At 31.5% G+C, this 25,780-nt stretch overlaps 1 protein-coding gene across 1 annotated transcript in view; it reads right to left on the bottom strand.

The window, feature by feature from the left end:
• The window catches only part of Lis-1 (LisH and WD40 domain-containing Lis-1), a gene marked incomplete at its 5' end in the record, with an annotated part of 59,850 nt that extends 37,765 nt beyond the window's left edge, over positions 1–22,085 (bottom strand). Inside the window, 1 exon segment of the mRNA XM_014437284.2 lies at positions 21,942–22,085. Coding sequence (XP_014292770.1) covers positions 21,942–21,979 — 38 coding nt within the window.
• Positions 22,086–25,780: the final 3,695 nt, after the last annotated feature.

Below are 25,780 nucleotides of genomic sequence, written 5' to 3' on the forward strand. Positions count from 1 at the left end.
CAACATGAACTAATAAAAAAAAAAAATAATCTGATCATGGGAGTTATTCCAAAACGTACTACCAAATTAATAATTATATATTTAATGACTAATGTACCAAAGTTAACCTGTATAAATGGGAAAAAAAAAACTTCTATACAAACTAGGTTAACAAAAAAAGGTGAATGAAATAATATATTTTAAAAATCGGATCAACAAGGATGTATTGATGTCATGGTAAAGTGATGGAGATACATAAATATTAATACAGGATTTCTAAAAATATAGTTCTAATCATTAAAATCATACTTCGCTTTTTTTCTTTTAAAGAGCACACAATTTCCTACTATTGACTAATCATTTATCTCTATTAGGATCTCGAATTATAGAAGTTATGTTCTGTAAAAAAAGATAAGAATGTTTTTCAAAAGTTAAATTTTTTGATTTGAAATTTTTTTTAATTAAATAATGAAATGATGGTTATTAAGTGATGCACTACCAAACCCATTTTCTTTTTTTTTTGTTCGGAACACTTGTTCGGCTAAAACAATTTCGCGGCGTCCTTGTCGAGCTATAAAAAATATTTACAACACAATTGTCCTCAGAGCATTGAATGTGAAGGCAAAGATGTAAAACAGTGTAAAGTAAATATAGAATGCATGTATATTTGCTATTCTTATTTTTTTTTTTTTTTTTTATCATTTTGAGAAAGTGATATGAGCTTGAGGTATCCCAGGCATACGCTTGGAGCATCCCAGGGTCAAAGCTCCTGGATCACAACGGATTTTAGATAAAATCGTTTCCGTTAATGATCTAATATGAATATAATAAAAGATAAATATAGTTATTAAAAATTGGAAAATAGAGCTGGCTGGTTTGGGTCATAAGTCTAAATTTAAAGTAAATTAGCATTATTTACAGAATGAAAATAAATATAAGAAAGATTATTTATGAATTTTCGATCGTTGGAGTTCTTTCGATAAGAATAAATTTTATTCAGTAGTTTGAGACTTCAGGGAGAAAGTCCGGGTACAACATTTACACACATCTGTTCTAAATTTTTTTTTTGGAACGAGACCTTTTTTCTTAAAGACCGACCACGGTCAGTAACTGATAATTATATATTCAATTTCCACCGTTTGATGTAAGAATAATTAGATCACTGCATTGGTTAAAAAATGAAAATATATATATATATATATACATATATATATAATGTATAAAAAACGATATCAAATGTGTCTCAAACTTGTTTAAAAACATGTGGCTAAGTAAGATAGTAAGGGAACTGACAGGGCTCGATATAACAAGGCCACACATGATCAAGGCAACAATTCCACTGAAATAGATCCCGTAGTGACCTCTGACTCAGCAAGCCTAGTCATCTGTAGAGGATGTCCGCTCTATCGTAATAAAATTAAGGTATCATTCTACTATCAGTATGAGCTAATATAACTAATTATACATCCCACTCCAAAATAGACGATTTCTTAATTTATTAAATGAAATATATTTATTTTTAATATATACAATTGTAGTTACAGTGTCAATATGTCAAGTGCTATGTCAATATTTCAAGAATAAATTCAACCCAATTCTTTCTAACAGTGGACTTTCTAACTACAACCAAATCATCTTGTATCTCTTCATCCTTCACATTACATGTTTTCTCCACCCTTCATGTCGTAAAAAAAAATCTTCATGTTATACCCACATATCATTTTTTTTAATGCTCTTATCGTATATATAATGTCTAAGAACAATGCTGAGTTTGGAATCAACCAAACTCATGTAGAACGTATTTTTTTTATAAACCAGAAAGCCTAGTAACGAGATGTTAAAAAAAAACACATTTTCCTTCAGCGTTATGACCTAAATTCGTTGTATGAATTTCAAGCGCAAATAATTCCTCAGGGTCGGTATTCAACTTCAATTAATCTTGAAACAAGATATCAATCATGTTTCTAGATTTTTTATCTTTCTAAACTTAGAAGAGATAAAATAATCGGGACCAGTTTTTAATAAAACAGGAATATCAAACTATAATGAGTTTAGTTTACTATTTTAGTATTTGATATAGTATATAAATATAATACATAAAAAATATTTGAATTCATTATAAAGTTTTCATTAAAAACTTTATATGGTTTTTATTCCACACTAATAATCAGTATTATAACAAAAATAATCAGTAGGCACTTTATATACATTAGTCAAATAAGAAAATAAATCTTAAAATTTTTAAGTACAATAAAACTAAAATTATGCTTGTGCTTAAAGAACCACATACATATGTATGCATGCTTTATAGGCGTCATAATTTTTTTAAATACTTCTAATTGCATGACCCAGGTAATTTTACTAGTTTTAATGGCCATAAAGTCGTTTTATCTTCTAAAACAGGTGCAATTAATTTTCTTCTGCCAAGTCATTCTAATTAAAAAGTACATACATATATTATAAGAATATAGGAGTGGGTCGTGGTAAGTTTTATGAAATTTTCTACCGCAGATTATTTATGAAACCTATTAACGTTTTCAGACAAGATAACAGATAGTAGCCGGGAGCAGAGCCATCCATCCATCAGTCAACTGTTGACAACTGTACTCCGCGGTCAATCAACCAGTCCAAGATCAATCACAATCTATATGCGCTAACAACCTAAGTTTAAAGTGGAACGCGTTCCGGAATCTAATACATCTTGATAACGTTCCAAAACAATTACAATTTTTTTTTACACAAAGCATATGCCCAGTTCAGTATATTACAAATCTTAACAATGTCCGACATACCAAAACAATAAAAAGCCTTGTTAGATAGTAAAAATGGTATTTAATTAATATCTACATTAATACACCAAAAATATAACCCAAGTGAAAGACTATAAGAGATGAAAATGAATAAAAGAAAACAGACTTATATAAAGTAATATATTCTTGTTATTAGGAAATATATGGAGAATAAATCTGAAGCATAATATTTATAAAGATTTAATTATTTCACCAAATAACATTCCTGATTAAACCAAAATTTGTTCATTATAAAATTAAATACTGAGTCATTATATAAATTATTTGTTTTGTTTTCATTATTTAGAACTCCAAAATCCTTCGTAAAATCCTCAATGCTCCTTATTTTGTTACTAATAAAACCATCTATAAAGACCTAAATGTTCCACATGCAACCGATCTAGCCCGAACCCGATATTATTCCTTCCATAATAAACTCCCTAACCACCCAAACCCACTAGTTTCTAACCTTGCTTCATCTTCCATTCCTGGCAATCCTCTGAGGCACCTGAAAAGAAGATAGCCTCGTGACCTTATATTGTAAACTGTTTTTACAGTTCTACTACTGGGTAGTTTCTCTACATCCGGTATCATATCATTATGATCAAATTTACTTGTATTTTTTATACAGTTGTAAATATCAAAAAATAAATAATAAAAAAAAAACTAGATAATGGTAGGAAAGTAATACACAACAATACTAACTAATAATAAAATACTAAATTTCTATTTAGTGATTCCAAAAAGCTGGACCAACATGTCAAAATTCCATATTCACAAAAATGAAATAAAAAAATTCAAACGGATGGATTCCAGAACTGAGGATGGAGTTATAGCTGTTATAGAATAAAAAAAAAATAATAAAAAAATCAGTCTAGGTTTTCTAAGAACATTTATTCAATATAAAAGTTACGATAACCAGCAACGTAAGATAAAAACTCCAAAACAATCTATATATATAAATTAAGATGTATTTGAATATTAAGGGTCGTTTGGAAGTGCTCTGCTATAACCACGATTTTGTAAATGTTGAAATCAGTAAGACTGAGTTTTTAAACCATTAGATTTTCAAAAACGGTTCAGTAATAAATTTGATAAAGTAAGAGGGGATTTTGCGACCTGGAGATAAAGCCGCAGACTGCGGACCAATGACGTCATAAGGCATTCGATGTAAATTTAATCGAGGACGGTTAGAATCGATAAGAGTGGAGGGGGCGTCGCATATCGACCAGTCTCCAGCCTCGAGGCACCCTCCTACGCTATTTGTTCAGCAACACCAACTTCCAAATACCTACTCCACATGTACCCGCATAGAAACAACTTAAAATGATAGGAAAAAATGGTCAGTTACTAAAAGTCACATAAAAACTGAATTAGTTATTCATTTTCATTTATTTCTAACTATCTAAGATTTCTTCATGGTACCATAATTAAAAGAAATCAACCAGTTCCTGCACTAAGAAGATAACTATAGCTCACAACATATTAATGCATTGATATAACATTTATTGAATATGTTTTTCTACACAAAAAGTATATTGTAAGACCAACAATTTCACTACGAATGATGAACTTTTTTTTTTAAGAAAATAGTTGACCATACGCAATAGATTGTTGTGGGAAGATAGTCCAGTGGCGGTCAATAAAGATATCAAAATAGTAAAAGAAAACTATTTATAGTTTACTAACGTTTCATTAACTTGTTATACTTCATAAACTTGTCAGTATCAGCCCTGACGAAACCATGTAAAAAGAGGCGAAACGTAGGTTATCATTAAATAGATTTTTTTTTACTACTGTGTACCTTCATTGACCACGACCCGGACTATATTTCTAAAATAAAAATTGTTTCATACTTCACCTATTTGAATAAATAAAAATCAAACTAAAATCGTTTCAATTAAAACGATTTTTACTTGTAGACTATATGCTACATCTATTAAATTAACAGTATATCGTATATAGGACTCAAGGCCAATGAGAAAAAATGCTATATTTGTGATAACGAGCATTTTTGACATCTTAACTGAGCCTAAACCAAATCTATGCTTCAGGACTGACGAAATGATTAAATTATGGTATGCTTATTAGTAAATTATTTAAAATTACACTGTTTTTTTTTTCAATACTGAAACGTATATTTAGTTATAAAGTTCTGACCTTAACAAAAAAACTTGTACTTTTAATCTGAAGGTTCGAAGCTAGGAAAGACCCATAGACCTTGACCGCTGGGTCGTGAATAATTCTGAGCTATTAGGGGATGAGATCAATTGACACAAAGTTCAACACGGAGGCGGACCCGCTCTGCTAAATATAAAGGGATCTATTCACAGACAGGTGTTCATCCCACATATTTTGGATGAGATAAATTGACATTAAGTTCACAGGGGGTTCAGCCGATTAATTTGAGTTGAATTAAGTCATATTTTAGAAGAGTACAACTGTCGAAAAGGTGTCAACCAGCTAAAGCAAAATTAAACACCAGCTATGGATTATTGTCGGCGGAATTAAAAAACTGAGGAAATCATTTTATGTTTAAAAGTAACCTTAACAAACTGAATGACACCATAGTTACTTCTGAAAATATTTCTAAAGCTATATTAAAACAAAAAATATTTTAATATTTACAATATTAAAATATTTTAATTATTTACTAGTAAATAAATATTTAAGGAGCCCGATATAGTTCGAGTGACGAAAATTGCAAGAGTGAGATGGGCGGGACACGTCGTTAGGATAGATAGTGAGGATCCACCAAGACAATTACTGATGGAGCTACTCCATGGTACCAGGAGAAGAGGAAGACCAAAGCTACGACGGGCTGATGGTGTTGCTGCTGATGCAACAAATATGCTGGGGCTTCGGAATTGGATGGCGGCTGCAAGGGACCATGACAGTTGGCGGAAGCTGCTGGAGAAGGCCAGGATTCGACACCGTATTGTAGAGCCACACTAATAGTAGTAGTAGTAGTAGTAGTAAATAAATAACTTTTCCAATTCAGGAACCATAGCACATCTCACATCAACGGTATAAGAAACTAAACAGAAATACCTCAATCAATACTGGAATTCATTATGTTCAACTGCCAAGGTGAAGTGTACTGCTCAATTTGGTGAACACTGTTGCTGTGAGATGAGAAATCTCTTGGATTGCTTTTTTCTTGAGTATGATCTCCTCTTGTGAGATTGTGACATGTCGTACATCGACCAACCTAAACTATATCGAACTTGGTAAAGTTTAGTATTACCGGTCTTCTGTACATTAGAGGGTGTTCAGTTAACTATTTGTTAGAAAAATTATTTTCGGTAATCGAATATGTTATTAAAAGTCTGAAAGAGATGGAACTTGAAAAAAAAAATTTGAGTTAAATTGCAAATTTAAAGACACTTTGAGAATTTATTTTATGTTTAAAATATTAATTTAATTCTAATATTAAAATTATTTTATATTTTTCGTGAATAATGATCAAGTCTCTACAAATTAAATCATTACATTACAGAAATTGTCGAATACATTCCTATTTGTAATATTACTGATATAGAATTTAATTCGTTCTCTAAAGGCTATTGTATAAAAGATATGTATAAATGATATTCCTTGGCTAAGAGAATGACGCCAACCTGGGCTCAGATGTATTGTATCATCCAAGCGCTAAGTTCCCAGACGGACATATCGTATTGCGGTGTGATGGGCCCCTTTAGCTCAACAGGAAGCTGAAACAAGAAGGTCTACTAGCATGTCCAGGAAGCGGCAGGAGTCATGTGTCGTCCAAGCTGCTCCGCTGGCTTCCTGGAGCGTACGCTATTGTATAACATCAAGGTCAGAAATAATTATATTCGGCGATGTCAATGAAGCACTACCAAAAAAGTATAATTTAAAAAATAAATAAAAGCACAGAAAGCGTGGCGTTGATAACAATCTAAATAATTAATGTATGTGCTTAATCCAACATGTTCAGAGTGATATTACTCAGTACAAATTATCATGTCAGCGCTAAATAAGATTCAAAGTGTACTAAAATTTAAATTTATAATGATCATAGACCGCATTGCCGAGGAATGGTATTAGTCATCATGGTACAGATGTATTCACAGGGATCTTATTTTCGTCGTTTGTTACATTTATTGACATTTTTAAATTAAGATTACATTTTTTCAAACTTTTCTGTAAAATGATAATAATTGAAGGGTTCCCTTTAAAAAGTATGTAACTCTATCCTGAGGTAATTCCAAATAACTTTATGGAAGATTTCGTTTTGAAATAGAAATTTGTACCTATAGTAATTAGCTCTCATGTCATTCACGAGTTGAATAACCCTGTCTCATTAGTTATTACAGTCATCATTAAAAATTTTCGTTACTAAGGAATATTTATATGTTGTTTTTTTTCTCACCATAGTTATATGGTTTTCCTAGTACATGAAACAAACGTACATTTTGAGTTAAAATACTGTTACTAATGAATACTAATGAATAAGCACAATTAAAACTGATTAAAAAAAATATTTTTTTCTTTACAAGATATGAGAACATTAAATTTTCAGACGTCTTTTGGTCCTCCGAAATCTTGAAAAATGTCGTAGTCAATAATTTTATCTTGTAAAATTTAAAAATCTTAGCTTTATTAAATGATTTATTAGATCAAAAAATCCTAATCAGTACATTTTTGGTTGTTTTACGTCGATTTTATACTAACTGTTGTCTCAGTGGGTTCGAGAGCCCTCCTTAGACATTCAACCTTTATAAAGTCGTTACCCATAATCCAGGAAAAAAACATGATGGTCATGAACCAATCACCTCCTTGTACAACCGTTGTTTAAGAAACAGAACTTCCTTACAAAGTACTGATTCCCTGACCCATCATAGGTTTTAGTATTACAGGTTTTTTAATTTTAATATCCATTAACTAACCAGTTTCGCTTTTTTAGTGTCATATGACGATGAATAATTTTGTTGCATTATTACTTCTATGCCATCAGGCAAATCACTAACCCATTTAAAGATCTAATTTTAAAACACCCGATCCACCTGTCAGAAGCAATAATAATCGAAACAAAGACGATGAAGAACAATGATAGAAGAAACGAAGATGAAAGGAAGGCAGAGTACAATACAATGAATGAGCGAGGACAGGTGACGGGGTCGTTGTACCTGCCACGGTGGTACGGAGGTAATCCGAGTCGGGGCTCATCGCTCTCACTATACCACTACAGGGGCCCCTGGGCAACCAGTACTGGTATTAGTGCTGAGGATTGCATTCGTCACAATGTTCACCTCAACCCTAAGTCAATGCATCCCTTTTGAAGAGAAATGGAGAAAACCGGGAGATTGCCGCATTAATATCCCTCAGAGGGGAGAGTGCTGCTTCTTTGTCACTAAGATACATCTGGGCCCTATTTCATAACGAAAGCAAACAGTAGTAATAGTTACAAAATACAAATATGCAAACTACGAATTACAAGTTTAATACTTTTTGTTTCGTAACAAGGATCACAGGTCCATTATCTGAGTTAAAAAATAAAAAGTATAAGTCAATATTGTATATATCCGTGAAATTGTAGCAAGTACAAACTACAGGATAAATAGTATTAGTTTGTACTTTAATATGAAACAGGTTTGTAAATAAATATTGAAATTATAATGCCACATCATCGTAATGATTCTAAGAAATCATGGAATGTCAACATTTCCATCATGATATAATATTAATAGCATGCTGATCCAAAAACAAAGTATTTTCAGCCATTGGTATGTGTATATTTATTTCTAGATTATATGTTAAAAAGGGTATAATGATAGTGATGCTTCTTATTTGTTATATGGGGTTTCAGGAATCGATCCTTTATGTACCAAATCTGCCACCTAGCGGGCAATTACTGAAACAATATTTTTTTCTATTAACTGCAGCGCGTAGGGTCGTTTGGAGCCAAAGGAATTGATACGTCGCCCTAACAACCTCGTAACTGCAGCGGGATCGGTTCGAATCCGGCCTTGAGAAGAAGGGGGGTTGATTTTTATTTCGTGGTGGTCCCATAGAATGAAAACTTGATTCTACCTAATAGTTAAAACTAGGTTACCTGCCTATAAATACACTCTCCCCTTAAAATTATATTTTTCCAAAATTCCAAAAGAATATATATAATGGTAAATATTGCACATAAATTTAGATTTTCCGGGAAGTTTGTGGTTACTAGAACGTTGATAAGACTGTCATGAAATATTCTGATATGTTATTGTAATTTGGTATACTGAGAATGATTAAGGCCAAGTACTTACTATACATATTGTATAATATGTTACAAAGTATTTAATTAAGGCGTTAGTCATTAGTTTATTAGAGAGAGTTTTCAGGCTATCTCGTAAATATGCTTGTCAAATGGCAAATGTCCAAATGAAAAATTGACTTCAGAAATTCACCAAACCTTTATAAGTTCGTCCAACCAAAAAATAAATGCATTTTAATTTATTTAAGTAGGAAATTCTTAAAAGATGACTTTACAGCATTTAAGTTTTAGAAGTTCAATGCCAAACCTATCCTTTTGTTAACAAGACCATACTATTCCACTATCCTGCATTGGTTTAGTCAAATGGAACTATTTTAAATTGTAAAGCAAACGGACCAACATCGACAACGACCCCGCCCCTACTGAATAATAAGCCTCCTAAATTGCTAAAGCATGTACCGATCCCAATTCCACTATTCGAGGGACACTTTCACCAGACCGACATTCCCGTAACAGCGGAATGAAGGGGATTTCACTGGGCGCAGTCTGGTTCTGGCCCAAGAAACAGGATAGACACGAGGAGACGCTGAGAATTATGTTAAATAGCTGAGGGTAGTGTCGTTTAATTGCATTGTAATAAGCAACACAACATGCAACGGCAGGCGGTCAGTCTGCGAGGTATACCATGCAATTACTTAATGCATACATTTTACTTGATATCATAAGAAAAAAAACAGCTTCTTATGAATAGGTATTTTTTACTACTTTTAAGCCATTCGAATTTTGCTGCCATAAACTGCCCGTAGATTTCCATTTAACTGGAATATCAATTTATTAATTCAAAAATACTATTGTTACGAGCACTATATTTTATCTTTATATGTTAATTATTCATTAATATGTAATAATGTGGTGATGAGGCCTGCTCTAATTTCATAAGAGTTTGCTCAATGGATGTAAGTGAATAATATTGATTTTAATACAACTAAGAACTTTTAATAAAAAAAAGTGGAAATTGATACAAGCCATAAAGCTATGATTCATCGAGGGTGGAGTTGGTTCCGGACAGGGCGGGGAGCCAACGGGTATGAGTTGTGACCACTAAGGATCGATAACTATACTATAGCAGCCTGGTGGTCACTACATTAGTATCTATGCCATTCCACCCGGGCAAATTAGTACTTTTGATGGTGAAAACCATAAATCCAGGACTCTAACGCATAAAACCCAATTCATAAAACGTAAATCTGACAATATTTTAAAAATTGGTTTATACCACACTAAACAAGGATCCGCATTTCTGGTCGTTATAAAACTCTCACTAATTAGTTAATTACCTTAATGAAGTAGATCTTATTTTTTATATCGTATGTATTCGCCTCATGTAGTTCTAAAACGGTTACAAAAACGGCTATTTAGTTCGATAAAGCAACCTATAACAAAATGTTAGGTATTTATTTTTCCGCCACGGTTGATCCTCGTAAAAAAAAAGTTTGGTAGAACAAATTAAAGAACATTAAAGTTTGTGTCGAATGAGTACCATAATTTAATAATTCGGTGGACTCGAATTCGACATAGAGTGTAATGCTCTTTTATTTTGGATAACTATACCTTTTTTCGCAAGGTTGGACCATTTATGCGAAATAAAAAAAAGGTGGTATAAACCAATTTTTAAAATTATTTCAAGATGTATGTTTGATTGGTAGCGTTTTATGAATTGGTCAGTAAATTTTAATTTTAATGTGCACCGTTTAGCATTTTTAAAATCTGTACATTGTTATTTATGATTTAAATATAAGTAAAAGTAAGATGTAGAGAGGTATGAGGCATGCACTATTTTAACCTAGTATCACTATGAACATCACTAATGATTCTGAATTAAATTACCTTAAATATATTTTCGTTCAACGAATGAAATTTAGTTTATCCTAAAATTATGAAGGTAATGATGAATGACTTGTCTTCAGCAAAACAGCAACTTCAAGCATTTTCAAAACTGTGCAAATTGATTAATAACAGGAAAAGATTGATTGACTCCAAGGCGAAGGTCGTTGATCCCTGGATGAACCCAGCAGACAGTAAATTAATTTAATTATCTGCCACGCCCAAGGGGGGAAGGGGTGTTGCGTTCCTCGTAGCAGTATAGCAAGGCGGGAGGTGAACATAAAAGGCCTAGTAAAAAATTTAATGGTGTCTATTCAGCCACATTAACTAATAGAAGGAGTTGCGAGAAGAGAGCGGCCGTGGGAATGGTACATTAACCCTTCCCTTTTTAGGGGGGTATTGCTGCAATGTTAGCAGAGTGGATTCCGCTCCCCGAGTCGTGACTCATCTTAAGCTGCAACGATTTGCCGAACAGAGCCGGTACACGATCAGCGATCTACAGGTCCATTCACAAACCCGAGTCTCCTCGAGGATCTGTGCATGTACAAATCACTACCACAGCGGCAGGATCTGCGAGGAGCTACGAACAGGTTTCAGCGTCCGTTGACTTGCCAGAGGATGTCGTGGAACACGCTTTCGTTAATATTCACTAGATTGTAATTATAAAATCGACCGGTTTTAAGCTTGATAAACATGTTCGCAACTGCGATCTAGAGGTAACGAAGCCAACAAGAATGTTCGCATTCCTTATTATTTATGTTAAAATCCTAAATGGGAGTATGCTTGAAGGCATATAAGGCATAAATCTAGCCTAGTAATAAATTATTATCTGTAATTTATTCATCCACTAAACGGCGAACACCATCCAACTTATCAGGCTGAGATCATATTTTCACCACGTATATAAGAATAAGACACCAAGAAAAAATAAGTAGCATAAAAAACAATAATATTCCCTGACAATATTACGAGGTGTTTAAAAACATCTAGATTACTAATGTTGAGAGTAATTTGGCTAAAGAAACATGATTAGCGGTTACCCAATGAATTAACACTAAAATTTTTTACTAATTTGAGGATCATAATAAAATCGTATAATGAATAGAGATAATAAATCATTAAACTGTTAGCACATAACGCTGGCTTTGCTTTAATGGTGGCACATCTAAGAAAAAAAATCTTTTTGTTTATGTTTTTGAAGTATACTATAGATTGTATTACTATTTAAGAACCCTACTTAGCTTTGGGATAGTCTAATAACAGAGCCCCAGCAGAGAAAGTGACGCCAGTGTACTATAATAATAATAATACTATCTTTGAAATGCATGCGACTCAAAAATAAATCAAAAAGGTATTTCAATATGAGTCACACATTTCAAGGACTAAAAGAAAGAGAATAGACATTTTTGGACATCAGGCCTAGTCATTCAATGGGTCTGTTACAACCGCTTCGGACTGTCCGCAACTGTGAAAAATATTTTCCATCTCCGTACTGTTCTGAACAAACCAAATATAAAATATTAAAAATAAATAAATAAATAACTTTGGGCCATAAACGTTCGTAGGATTTACAGAACTGAACTATAAAATAAATTATTTTTTAAACAACTATGGAGCCAGAGGAAAAGAAGGAACCTGCCTCGGAGTGTTCCTTGAAGGAGTTGGTGTTGATATTCAACTGGCGGTTGGGGAAAACATTACAACAGTATAATTATTCAAGGGTATTTAGAGACATGATAGGAAAGAAGATAAAGACAAGGTAACGTCAAGGATGCTCAGGCCAAACTTCTGAAACCAATAACGCGAAATTGTCTAAAGCTTATTTAGTATAAAATTATATCCTGGGAAAAACAAATTTTCAAATTAATTTGTGGGAAATTGAATTAAAAACACAAATTGATACAATTAAGCGAAACCGATGAAAGTAATTGATGGAATTGTCCCCATTGAGGGTACCATACCAACCATGTCCTCAAGTCTGCGGATGCTGATTTAATATCTGCTCTAGTCCATCGCTAATAGAGCATACTTTCACCGATAAAACAGGATGATATACAGATATCAACAATTTTCGATAACAAAATCACGATTCAAATTGATGACCGGAAGTCTCAGGCTGGAAGGACAGGAAGACGGATTATAGCAGATACTGAAGGCTCTGGAGAAAGTAAAGATGAAATGGCTAGAAAACGACTCTCAAAAGGACACGCCTTGAATATGACCCCAGGAAGAGTTCCCTCAAGCTATCGGATTAGGCAAGAGGCGGCTAAGAGGATTACCCGGCTATAATTGCATCTTCTTTCTCAGAGTGGTTGCAAGCGGGACCGAAACCTGCTCCTCGGCACTTCAACCACTAATGCAGATTTAGCTAGTTGCTTAGTGGATGCTTTACAATATCTCGCTTCCGAATCGTTGTAATTTTATTTTTAATACTATTTATTTGTTTAAAATGCTAATAATAAAATCCAAGCATATACATATATGTATCAGTATGAATTATGTTAATATGTATAACATACTTCTTGTATCTTGATATACAGGTTCCGACATAAATTAACATATAAAATGTGGTAGGTATAGGACTTGACAGCTTAACCTCATTATATCTCTGGTAAAAAAATATATGCCCAATAAATACTCGTTAATCCTTTTTTTTATTTTACATAAACAATAAATAACATGATACACAGAGATAATTCCTAGCGGAATTTGAACTTTCTTTCTCAACGTTTCCTGTAAAACGAAAGGCAAAATATTTTTGACGAAAACCATTAGCCTATAATTTTATCGCAAATTATACATTTCAGCCAGTTTATATTTCGGTAACAGATAGGAGTGAAATATTTTGTTGGGAATTTAATTAGCTTTAATTATGAAATGTATGCCTTTCCTGTGCGACACGACACGCTGTTTTTGATAAATACGGAAAAAACAACAAAAAAAAAAAACCTTTGAGCTTCTCCACCATCAGATAATTGAAATCAATGGAAATTTATTAGATAAAAAATGAATTTACGCGGTGAAAACACATGAGTAAGAGTTTGTTGACATGAGATGTACGTATTGTCTTCATGTATTTGTAATTTTCAGTCCTGATGTAGTGAAACTGTCAAGTTGTATGCCAGTTCATGGATTACGGCTTGAGGATTGGAATGTACCGATTGTATTCTAAAAATTAGTTTGTGTTTCTTAAGGAGTTATAATTTTTTTTCATTATCATAGCAATATAACAAATGTAACAAAAACACAAGATTATAATCTTCCTAATACTTATAATAATAAAAACAGACAAAGCCTTAACTGAAAATTTCTAATAGACATTAAATATAAGAAATAAATATGATGAGAAAATGGGAAACTGTAGTAAAGGGGACGTGACGGTAAGAGAAAACAAAGTGCAATAGGACCCGACACGTTCTTGAGCAGGACGAAGCGTAGCATTAACCCAACTGTGGCGTCCAGCATTCCATTCCCTCTAACAGCGTCTCTGACTTCTTTGTTCTACCAGTAGTCATCTCTACATGTCCAACATCTGATCTATAATCTATGTTAGGGTCCAGCTAATAGAACAAAAAGTGGAGTAAAATTTGAAATCTAAAGTTACCATCATTGGCAAAAATAATAACCAGAAGAAAAAAAAAACACAAAACATTTACTAAAGAACCTGAGGGAATAGAGAGTTATTATTGATGTCGAAAAGTATTATTTCTTACAAAAATTAAATAGAAATACAATTTAACCTCAAACCAACCAGTGATAGTCATTCAGATAAAAAATATGATGGATTTAACGCATTAATTTATGACGAGAAGTTATAAATGAAGAGCTAGCTCTAAAATATATATATAATTAAACAAAACAATTTTCAAGCATGAAAACTTCTTTATGGCCTAAACTGACTAGTGCAATGAATCAGTCCTTAAACCTAAACGAAGGCTCTTCACAAAATCTCCTAAATCTTCTTCACATCATCTTTCCTCCAACTCACTTCTTCCTTGTTTCCCCTCCTATTTTTTCCCTATTACTTTATAATTATTTTTATCCAATACTTTATTAGAGTTTGAAAACGTCTAAAATAAAAACATCTACAACTAGGAGCAAATGTTCAATGTTATTGCTTTTTTAAGTGCTAAAAGAAGGGAATATTTCCCCTTTTAACACATTTTTTTCCCATTTATCACACTTTAACATGTTAAAAGAAACATCATCAAATGTTTTTTATACAAAGTCATGAAGAGATACAATTCAAAATAGACTCGGTTTAATTAAGTAATGAAATTAATTAATCAGTACACCTATATAGCTAAAAATTCGTTGTTTTAATGAAAAATGTAGATTTATTAATAAAAGGGATAAATCAAAACAGTCCCTTACAGTACTAAATGGTTCTGAGGAGTATTCAATTTTAAGAAAAACAAAAATAAAAATGCTTCTTCGCAATTAAAAAACATACATTTTGATAAATTATATTGTAATTTTAAAATTTAGTTATTTATATTTCATAATTTTTTTTTATATTAATTTGTTTTTTTATTTCACAAGCAAAATGGGATAAATGCAATTCATTTGAACTTGTTAACAAATTCGTATTTGGAATAGCATAAGAATCATTTACAATCTTTCTGATGTCTAAAAATTATTATTGATACATTTTTCACAATGTGTCAAAACTGAAAATATGTCAAGTGGATCAGTGTAAAGTTTTTCTTCTAAGGCGGCCTAAAGAAATTTTAGTCATAACATTATAAGACTGAGCTCTACAATGAAGTGAAAGAGTTACAATGAAATGTATTAGATCTGCAATATAGTCTCATCTAGAACTGCACGTCCACCATCAAACGAACGAACCATAACCTACAAATGAAGGGAGATATAATCGAACCTATCAACGTCAGTTATAAATTCTTATTAGTTCCGTTATTGATCAACTTTTACATCTAGTTCCTATTAATTTCCGTAATATAATTTCCCCATGCTCAACTACTAAAACACACTTACTGACTTAACAACTAATGTGTAATACGTCATCTTCAGTTCCAAATCATGATCTAAATCTCCGGCTACATTTTGGAGTTTCTTAGGGAATGTGCCGGCCTATGAGGTAACCTCTTATTAAAAATCCTTAATTTTGTTCTGCAAAGTTTATTCTTTTGCTTCCCTTAAACGTAACAACCACATTCAATTTTCAATTGTTCAGTTGAACATTCAGGATATGTTAAATATATCGTCAAGCTAAATGCTTTAGGATCAATTTATCAGAAAATAAGAATCAATTTTTCATTGAAAACTAGTTCATATAATGCTTTTGTATGTGTTATAAAGAAATCATTATCTCTGTAATAAGAAATCAAAACAAGAAAAATAACTTAAAAAGACGCCGAATATTCAATCAGCTAAGACAATAGACGAAAAGAAAAAAAAAAAAAAAAACGACGGAAAACCTTTGTTGGAGTGCAATGGACTTGTCCCTCTTCAACTCATAATGGTAGCTAAATTAACCATAACTTTAAAATTGACTGATCTTTTAAAGTTATAAAACAATCTTTCAATATTGATTGTAGGTATTAATAAACATTAATAGTCACAAGGACAATAGAAATGCCAGTGCATACAAACAAGGAAAAAAGAACATTTTCGATCCTGAAGCGAAAACGAAACTTTGAGCTAGTTAAGTCTACACAGTACGTTTATCATATACTTCTCTACTACTGTCAACAAGAGGACTGAATAAGGTTTTTACAACAAATAGGTCACAGTGAAGGTGGGGAAAGAGGCATGCGGCAAACACTTAGTACAACACAGGGCTATAGGTAAAATAACGGAGAGCAACTACGCATTAATTTTGTTTTCAAATGAGGTTTTGGCAAACAGTAGCTGGGTTCTTCTTATTCTTCCTTATTCGGCAAGAATTGTTTAAAAATTTTGAATTGATATACCCCTCACGATGGAAGTTTCTTAATTCCTTAACCTTAATTTTCTACGTTTAAGTATTTTTCGGACGCGAATAGGTTTCAAAATAACATATTAAGTAACACTTAAATTATAGATACAACAAGTATATTATTAGACAGAGATATAACAAATCATTATAAAACTTATTATTTATAACAGATTGATTAGTAGTTCTAATAACGCTGCTTTTTTAAAAGGAAAAAAAAAAGTAGAAAGGATTTTGAGTATTCAGGTAAATTTACAGAATGGGAATAATGATCCTTAAACCCTCTTATTATACGAAAAATCGAATAAAAATAAATAAATTAATGTACCTAGTTTAAAGAAACATATTTAAGAAAAAATAGATTTCATTAACCTTTATATAATATATAAAATGTAAAAAAAAAAATTAATAAAGCAATGAGAGAATTGTAAATAAAAACAATAATTTCTTAAACCGGCTAAATATATCATGACAAATAAATAATATAAAGGATAATAGGCACAAACAGAATTAAGAAAAAATAAACTAACGCTACAATTTAAAAAACAAAAGGGAAAAAGGAAATGTCGCTAAACGAAACAACATGCAACACCAATAATAAAACATAGAATTTCGCGACAGCGGTGTAATATAACTTTCACTCCGACAAAAGCAAGCATCGGTACCTTGGCCTACAATGCAAGGATAGTCTCCCCATAACTCTTGGACCGTTTCTACAACAGGATAGGTTGACTATAGCTATCGAATAGTATGTAGCTAGATTACAAATAATACAATAGATTACAATACCAGCCAACTGAAAAATGGTAACAAAGCTTATATAGTTCAGGTATTTTGTTCTTTCTGGATTACCTTGATTCGATATTAACGAGTCCCAAACTTGAAATAATTATATGATAAGATAAGGATGAAATCGTTATGAGGTTCAATAGGTAACTGGTAGAGGGCGATAAGCGAATCACAATACGTACTTGAATGAACACCACATTCGAACACGAACTATGACAGTTGGATCTCGTTAATTCTAGGTTCTGCCAACAGTTTTAACTCTTAAGAAAAATTCTCCTTTTAAGGAAATCGTAAGAAACGAAAAAAGAAAAGGAAACCGTACAAAGCCGCTTAGCAAAGAATCCAGTTGATTCTATTTACTCAATTATTTATGCAAAACATAGAATAAGCTGGTTAGGCATGTCCATATTAAATACATTTTAGTTTATTTTACATAAATTCATTTCTAGTCACAAGGCAGGAATCGCTATTAAATTTTATTTATTTTTTTAATATATACTTATAAACCAATTATTTGTGATGTTTTAATTTAAATTTCTTTTAAAATCAGAAAAGAGTTTAAGTAATAAATAGGAGCTGACAAGAAAATAACCCATTCTATATATTACAGGATTTTTGTTGTTAATTTTTCGTTATAACGTATGAATTTCAACATTTTATTTTTGTTTAGATTAATCATTTAAAAGCCGGATTGATTCCATCCTACTGAAATTATTTAAGTTCAGCCATAAAATAAGAAATTCAATTTATTAAATTAAATATTAGCATACACATATAGATAAACTTTATTTAATATAATATACATTATCAATGTATGTCATATATACTTATGCCAGAGGGAAATATTTAAGGGGTATTTAAGGGGAGAAAGGGGGGAAATCTGACTGACGATGAGGGAAATTAGAAAACTAGGAAACGCTGGACCTATATCACTAATATTTCTTTGAACAAATAGAAATTACAAAAAATTATTGTAGTGGGCTTTTCAAAAAATTAATATACATTTGCGATACAAAAAAAGACAACAATTTATTTCATAGTACCCCTACTCCGTTAAAAAATTGTGGATTTACCTATACCATCTCGGTCTAACTTACTAACGAAACAGTATGTAAAATTATATATATAACCTAATAACACTAAAGTCAAATCCCCCCTCCTCGGAATTACATCTGTCCAACTGTAGTTTAATGCACTTAGAACGTGTTTTAAAAAGAGATTTGTTGAAAACCCAAGCTGTTTTTGCCTGAAATTGCAGTAGGAAAATATTGGCTATAAAAACAGTGGAACCCTTCCTTTCCATTTTTGAAATATATGGAGTTGAGACATGAACGGTTTTAACTGTTCCAAACAGTTTACTTGTTCTGCTAAATTAACAGCCGTTGTTAATATGTAAATAAACAGGCTGATTATTCCTACAGTATATCGTACTTTGAAAATTCGCAATTACGATTTTTAAATTCTTGCTGGAACTTTAATAATAGTTATTCAAATAAGAGAGAGGTTTCAAGACTCTGACAGAGATAAGTTGATGGATCAAGAGGTTTGAAATCGAGTTTTAAAGATTTCGACGCGGACATCAATACCCAAGTACGTTCCATCGGAAACTGGGCCCGGTGTTTCAAGGCTGAAAAATGAACCGTTTTTGAGATTTCATTCAAATGTACCATGAAATACTTACACGACGATTAAGCGAATCGCTCAGCTGATTTTTATTATTAATCAAATTATTCAACTAAAAGTCCAGTTCAAGATCTTGAAAATGTTTGCATTAAATATATTTAGTCTGTCCACCTATGCTTAATATAAAAATATTTTTAGCTAAAGACTTAACCAATTCTTCGTAGTTCTTCTCCTTTGGCATTCAATTAATAGGTTTTTGATTAAATTAACAGTGATATTTAAAGAATATTTGGAACAATTTGAGCTTAAAATATAGAAAAAAATATGTTTAGCCTGCCTGCTTCTAAATTCGAGACGATTTTTAGATCGAAAAACTTGACCTATTTCCATGCCTCGAATTATTTAGACCCGTAGGTTCGCACCTAAAATTCGTAACCCGCCTAGAACATACGATGATATACGCCCTCAGCGGGTACAATTCGGGTTATATAAGTTTAGGGATGGCTGAATCTGAACTTTAAAACTAAAGCGACGTTAACTGTTACCTAAAGATAGTAGTTATTAAGTATGCAGCATAACCAATTATTTGAGTTCAATAGGATTTCTTGATAACATTATATTGTTCATACGAGAGAATGATATCGCTTATATTTCGAATGAATTAAAGAGAAGAAGGAAACGTACCTATTGCGAGAGTTTTCTCAGAGGTTAACTAGTGCCAAATTATTTTCGAACAGTTGTTTCGCCAAGCCTTTGATCCTACTTGAACTATTTATCCTTTTGTATATTTAGGCTAACTGCAGCTAAGTAATTAATTAGTAATATACAACAATACTTTTAACTAAAAGAAATTCAGAGTTATTGAGAAACAGTTCTCAGAGGCAACGTGGTTGTGGTACCGTTAAGAGTCAATAGCGTAGTCTTATGATCTAGTCAAATCTAAACAAGGTTTAGTATGCATCCTTCCTCGACTAAATCCTAGTTATCTATATTTTTAAATAACTAAATTTGAGATTTATTATAAATTATAACCTCCACCTAGATCCTTTAAACATTACCATATTCTACTCTGAACTGATAAAGGAGGATAATATACCGAATCTCTTTATTTAATGTTTCAACATTCCATATTATTTTAGAATAGCGGGATAATACATCGGAGATGTAAGCCAAAAGGTCTGTAATTCCTATCCAGAATGGAAGCTACTATTAGTAAAAAAATTAATATTATTTTTTTTAATTTGAAATAAAAAAATTACTTACTAAAAACTTTTTTTTTGTCAGTATAAGTACCTTTGTATTAGTACAGTATCGGTATTAGAACAAGGTCGTCAAGATATCCTCCTACATCAAATATTAATAGAAGGTCGGGTAGCCACCGACACATAGAAGTACACAAATAACAAACACGAGTACAATCAACAAAATTTCTGTCTGTATTTTCCTATGAAAACAAACTTAGAAATTTCTTAAGGCATACTCATTAAAATAATAAACCGTCGTTATTTATTATTATTATTTTTTTTTTTTTTAAACAAAATTAGTTTAGCCCTCAATTCTTGACAAAACACAAGGTGGAGGTAGCCCGGGACATACATTTGTATATCAAATATTGTTGTTAAAAATATATACAAGTAAATTTGCTGTAGGTGACGTAGTGACATGTGGAGAATCTACCCATTGATAGAACTCCAAAGAACTTTCTAGAGAAGTCGAGGCCATCTTCTTTACAGACGTCTAGGAGGATTATTAGAAACAAGTGAATCTGGGCGGTTGGGAAGTTTATTATGGAAGGAATGGTATCTGGTTCTGGCCAAATCGGCAACATATGGAACATTGAGGTCCTGATGGATGACTTGATTTGTGACAAAGTAAGGAGCATTAAGGATTTTACGAAGGATTTTGGACTGTAAGGATTGGATTCGGGAGGAATTTGATGGTTTAGTGGAGCCCCAATGCTCAACTTCGTATGTCCAGATAGGCCTTATAATAGTCATGTAGATCAGTATTTTTTAATGGATTGGCAATTCAGACCGTTTGTCTAGTAAATGTTGTAACAGTCGGAATCGAGGAGCAGTTTCCTGGCTTTTTAGTCTTTATTCATAGTTAAACACTTAAAATTACAATGATCATAAATGAACAATATAGTTTTTGTAGACGAATTTAATACGTTTACAAAATATGCTACGCTTTGATTATGATGTTTAACATTGTTAGCACTTAATGTGTTTAATTATTAAATAAATAAAATACTTTATTACTAAGCATGTGTTTTTTAAAAATTTGTAGTGCTGCAAAATCAAAAACTAAGATGTGCGAGGGTACCCAACATTAGTGTGTCCGGAGTTACCCGATCGCTATAAAAGCATATACATACCAACAGCTCTTGAAGTGTACAAAACATTAACTAAATGCAATAAAAAAATGAAATATAATAAATATCGTATAAATTAAACCCTAAAAAATAAGCATACTTACTTATTATACTTAATAACCTCGAAGAAAGTTTGATAGGAACCACGAACATTTTTGAATATGAAGAAAATAAAACCCAGGATAACAAGTTATTCACTTGACTTGTATTTTTCTAACCTTTAGAGGGGGCCATCTAACACAAAGTTTTACTTACATAGCATGTTTGGCTGCTTAATAGTTCTATTGTTCGAGGCTACCCTATTTTATTAAATAAATAAATATTAATAAATACGGTACTTACAGCTCCTCCCTCTGACGTTGGGACAACACCATTTTCATGATCCTTGTGTCTTGAAGTCTCGTATTCTTTTACTAAAAGAGTAGGATTCGGCGTGTTTCCAGCCTGTCTCCAGTCTCTCCTTAACAATGCCTTCTGCCCATCACACTAAAACAAAAAAAAATTAAAATAATAAAACATTTTTAATAAGTTCAACAAATTTTATAATAGAACAATTTACAGCAATATTAAAATTAAATACTTCAAGAGACATTTTATTTATTACTCTAAGGGCATTTGGCGACATTATATTCCATTTAAATAAAATTGTTGCGTCAAAAACATAAACAAATTTTTATTGAACGCAATAAAAACGTAAAAAAAAATTGCATTATTAACTTTTTATGGCTACTAAAATAATGAAATAAAAGAGCAGATAAATATGTTTTCTGCGCATTTAAAACATAACGGTACTAATGTGGATCGCTTACGTAACATATTACGCAGGACTATTATGGCTAGGAATGCCAAGGATATATACTATATGGATATCGTCTCTTAATTAAGCATTACACAGATCCATAAATCTAAAATAATACATTTTAAGTACGCATTACAATATACGTATAGTAAATACATAAAGACAGGAAACACAAACATAACAGAATAATTAACTCAAGTAAATCAAAATTAAAAAAACAAGACAAAATTCAAGCCATAAACTAAAATAGTAAATAACTCTAAAATTTATTAGAAATTATTAACAGAAAACGCGCACCAATTATTTATTAATTAAAAACATTTTTAAAGAATATACCTCAATTATGAAAAACAAAAATCCTTAGAACGTATATCGAAGATTTCATGTTTTGATGACATTATTATCATGAGACTACACACAATCAGGTGGTGAGAGCTCGTATTTATAAATGAGACCGATACATATTTAAAATTAACATTTTAACATGTAATGATGATAAATAAACTCATATTATCATCATCACTAAGCTATAACAGTAGTGAAATTGAAGAAAAAAAAATATTTTGAGATACCCTTCTACTTGGTCATGACTAACATAAAAAAATGATGATTTTTAGAAATTTTAATTTTGTTTTAAAACAGTTTGTCTGTACCGTAGATAGTTGTATATCCAGGGTAGGATTTAAGGTTGGGGGCTCCTAGACCCGACAGTTTTTGCCGCCGTCTTATCATAACATCAAAACGGGGTGGTGAGGAGGTCGGTCGGACATTTTACTACAAGGGAATTATCTTTGAATTATATCCCTGTTTTACTGGAAGATTATTGATTGACCGTGTGTATAGATAAATGGAATATGGTCCGGGTGCGGTCAAAAAAACTCAAATAGCGTAATCATTTACTATTAGTGTTTTTTTGGACCGCACCCGGACCATATTCCATTCCTCCCTGTTTTAATTTTATATTTTAGAAAATAATGCAATTTTATCTCACCTACAATTTTTTCTTAGCTAGAACTTATTATATGAACATTTGTAGTTTCCCTTTGTCTTAATGTAAATTCGGACCTGATATTTTGATATATATTGTGTTTTAACTATTTCAGCATTAAAAAAATATACTTAAAAAATGGTTTAACTATAGTTTAATGAATGGAGTTATTTTACTATTATTATTTCAACCTGGTTTTAAAAAAATATTAACGACTTTTTTTGTCATACAAGAATAACCGTATCTTAAAAGACTTAGTGCTTCCTCTGAGTTATCTCGAGGCGAAGATACTTCTTTTTTATTTGTCTCATTTCTAGATTTACACTTAGGTTTAACTCTTAAATGGATAGAAGAGATTCTAGATTATGGATTCTATTTCATAGAGTATAAAAATATACGTGCTTATGTTTAGAATTATTGGTTGGAAAAGCGAAAATTTTAAATTTAGAGACTGTTTAGATTGAACTTCACTTAATGCGGTATAGGCACTGAAATGCAACACAATAGTTAACAGAAACTAAACCATACCTAAACTTTTCTTCTTATTTAATTCTGAAATGGTTTAAAAATTATAAAAATTTCTTATCATGGCAGAAATGAAAGCAGTGATTGACTTACTCATTTACGATTAATTCCCACACTTTCTAATAAGATAAAGGCCTGATATTTGGCACAGTTGTTTTTAATAAATTTGTTAAGAAATAAAAGTTTCCGATTTAGGGGTGAAATCGAAATAACAATCCCAACCGACAACATTGCTTCGAAAACTCTTTTTAGGGGGTAATGATCCGATACATTTGTTCTAATAATGCTTTCTAATATGAAACAATTACTTTCAACTCCATGGGTGCCCCAAAGGAATAACAAAAACAGAAATATAGATAATCTTTTAACAATGTTTTTATGTTAAATATATATATCGTATTAATTTGTTTAATGAATGTATCGCACAGATGGCAACCATTGAGAGCTACCGGAGTTGGCTTAATTGGCGGCTAAGAGAAATTGGCATGAGAGTAGAAATGTCTTGGTCACCAGATAACCAGAGGCAGGGCTTCAAGCAGCGAAAGTCAGATAATACGGCTAGAATACCAAGTAGTCATGAATATCTTAGAACTAGTTTCAGAGCAATTATTGAAAAAATACAACTATTATGTAATACGTTGATAGTTACAGTAGAATACGATAAGTATATTTAGTTAAAAAAAAAAAAAAAAAGGAGATTTTTATCCGCCAAAAATAGGTTAGGGACGTACAGGTGAGGGACGTACATCGATTGACAATAAAAAAACAGAATATTTCTGACAACTCTTGAAGAATAAAGCTTTACATCCATTGGTAATATAATACAGCAACAAAGAAGAATAAAAATAAAAATTACACTACTATTACAAGCATGGTTAGTAAATTGAAATGAAGTTCACGTGAATACAAGTTTAAAAAAACATTATTACTTTCTCAGAACTTTATAATATGTATATACATAATTATCAAACTTAATTGCATAATTATGCTTATAAATATCTTCCATTTCTGACGTACAAACATACGAATGAAGAAATTTTCCACAATTTTTTTAATATGCTTTGATCCGGTGTTCGCAAATGCCAGATAATTATACTTTAAAAGATATCCAATTCTAAGAAGTATTAAAACTTATGCAGGTACTGGGAATCAGCAACAAGCAGTACAAGTCATAACAAAAGTAGCAAGGACATATTAAGTGATACGAGTATGAAATTTTTTTGTCATGTTTATTTTTAGCAAGATGCTTTATTTATTTATTATTTAAGTAGATAACCTATAATTAAATAATAAATAATTGTTTTTGGAAAAAAACAAAACAGTATTTCAAACAGGTTAAAACTATTTTGGATGATTAATTTTATTTTTATTATCTATATTTCCACTAGAAACAAGATTTTATCAAATTTTGCCATATCATGATACGGAATTCCTTAATTTTTTAAATACGATTCTACAACATATAATCGAAAAAAAACAACAACAGTATTATATAAATTAGTATTTTTATAAATTAGCCTACCTCTTAAATAGGTGAAGCGATAAATGAAATAAATTAATGTTGCACTTGATTCAATTTTTTTTTTATTGGAAAATTAGTTATAGAGGTGCGGCAAGAAGAACTTTTATAATGACAGGCTTTTGACAACGAGAGATAAAAGGCTATTTGACTGATGACGTCATGAAGCGCAGGAGACAGGTATGTACCTCTGTGAAGTTGGCCCCCCATCCTTGAAAAATTTCAATTTTTTTTTGAGTTCTAGTAGTATCCATAAGAGTTCTAGAGTTCTCGATTATTTATAGGAATAGTTCTGATGTTTAAAACACCAATAATACCGGTCAAATGCCCGCGCGTAAAGTACGTATTTT

This window comes from Halyomorpha halys, unplaced genomic scaffold (genome assembly GCF_000696795.3).
Source record: "Halyomorpha halys isolate HHAL.00 unplaced genomic scaffold, Hhal_1.1 Scaffold2412.1, whole genome shotgun sequence".
NCBI lineage: Eukaryota > Metazoa > Arthropoda > Insecta > Hemiptera > Pentatomidae > Halyomorpha > Halyomorpha halys.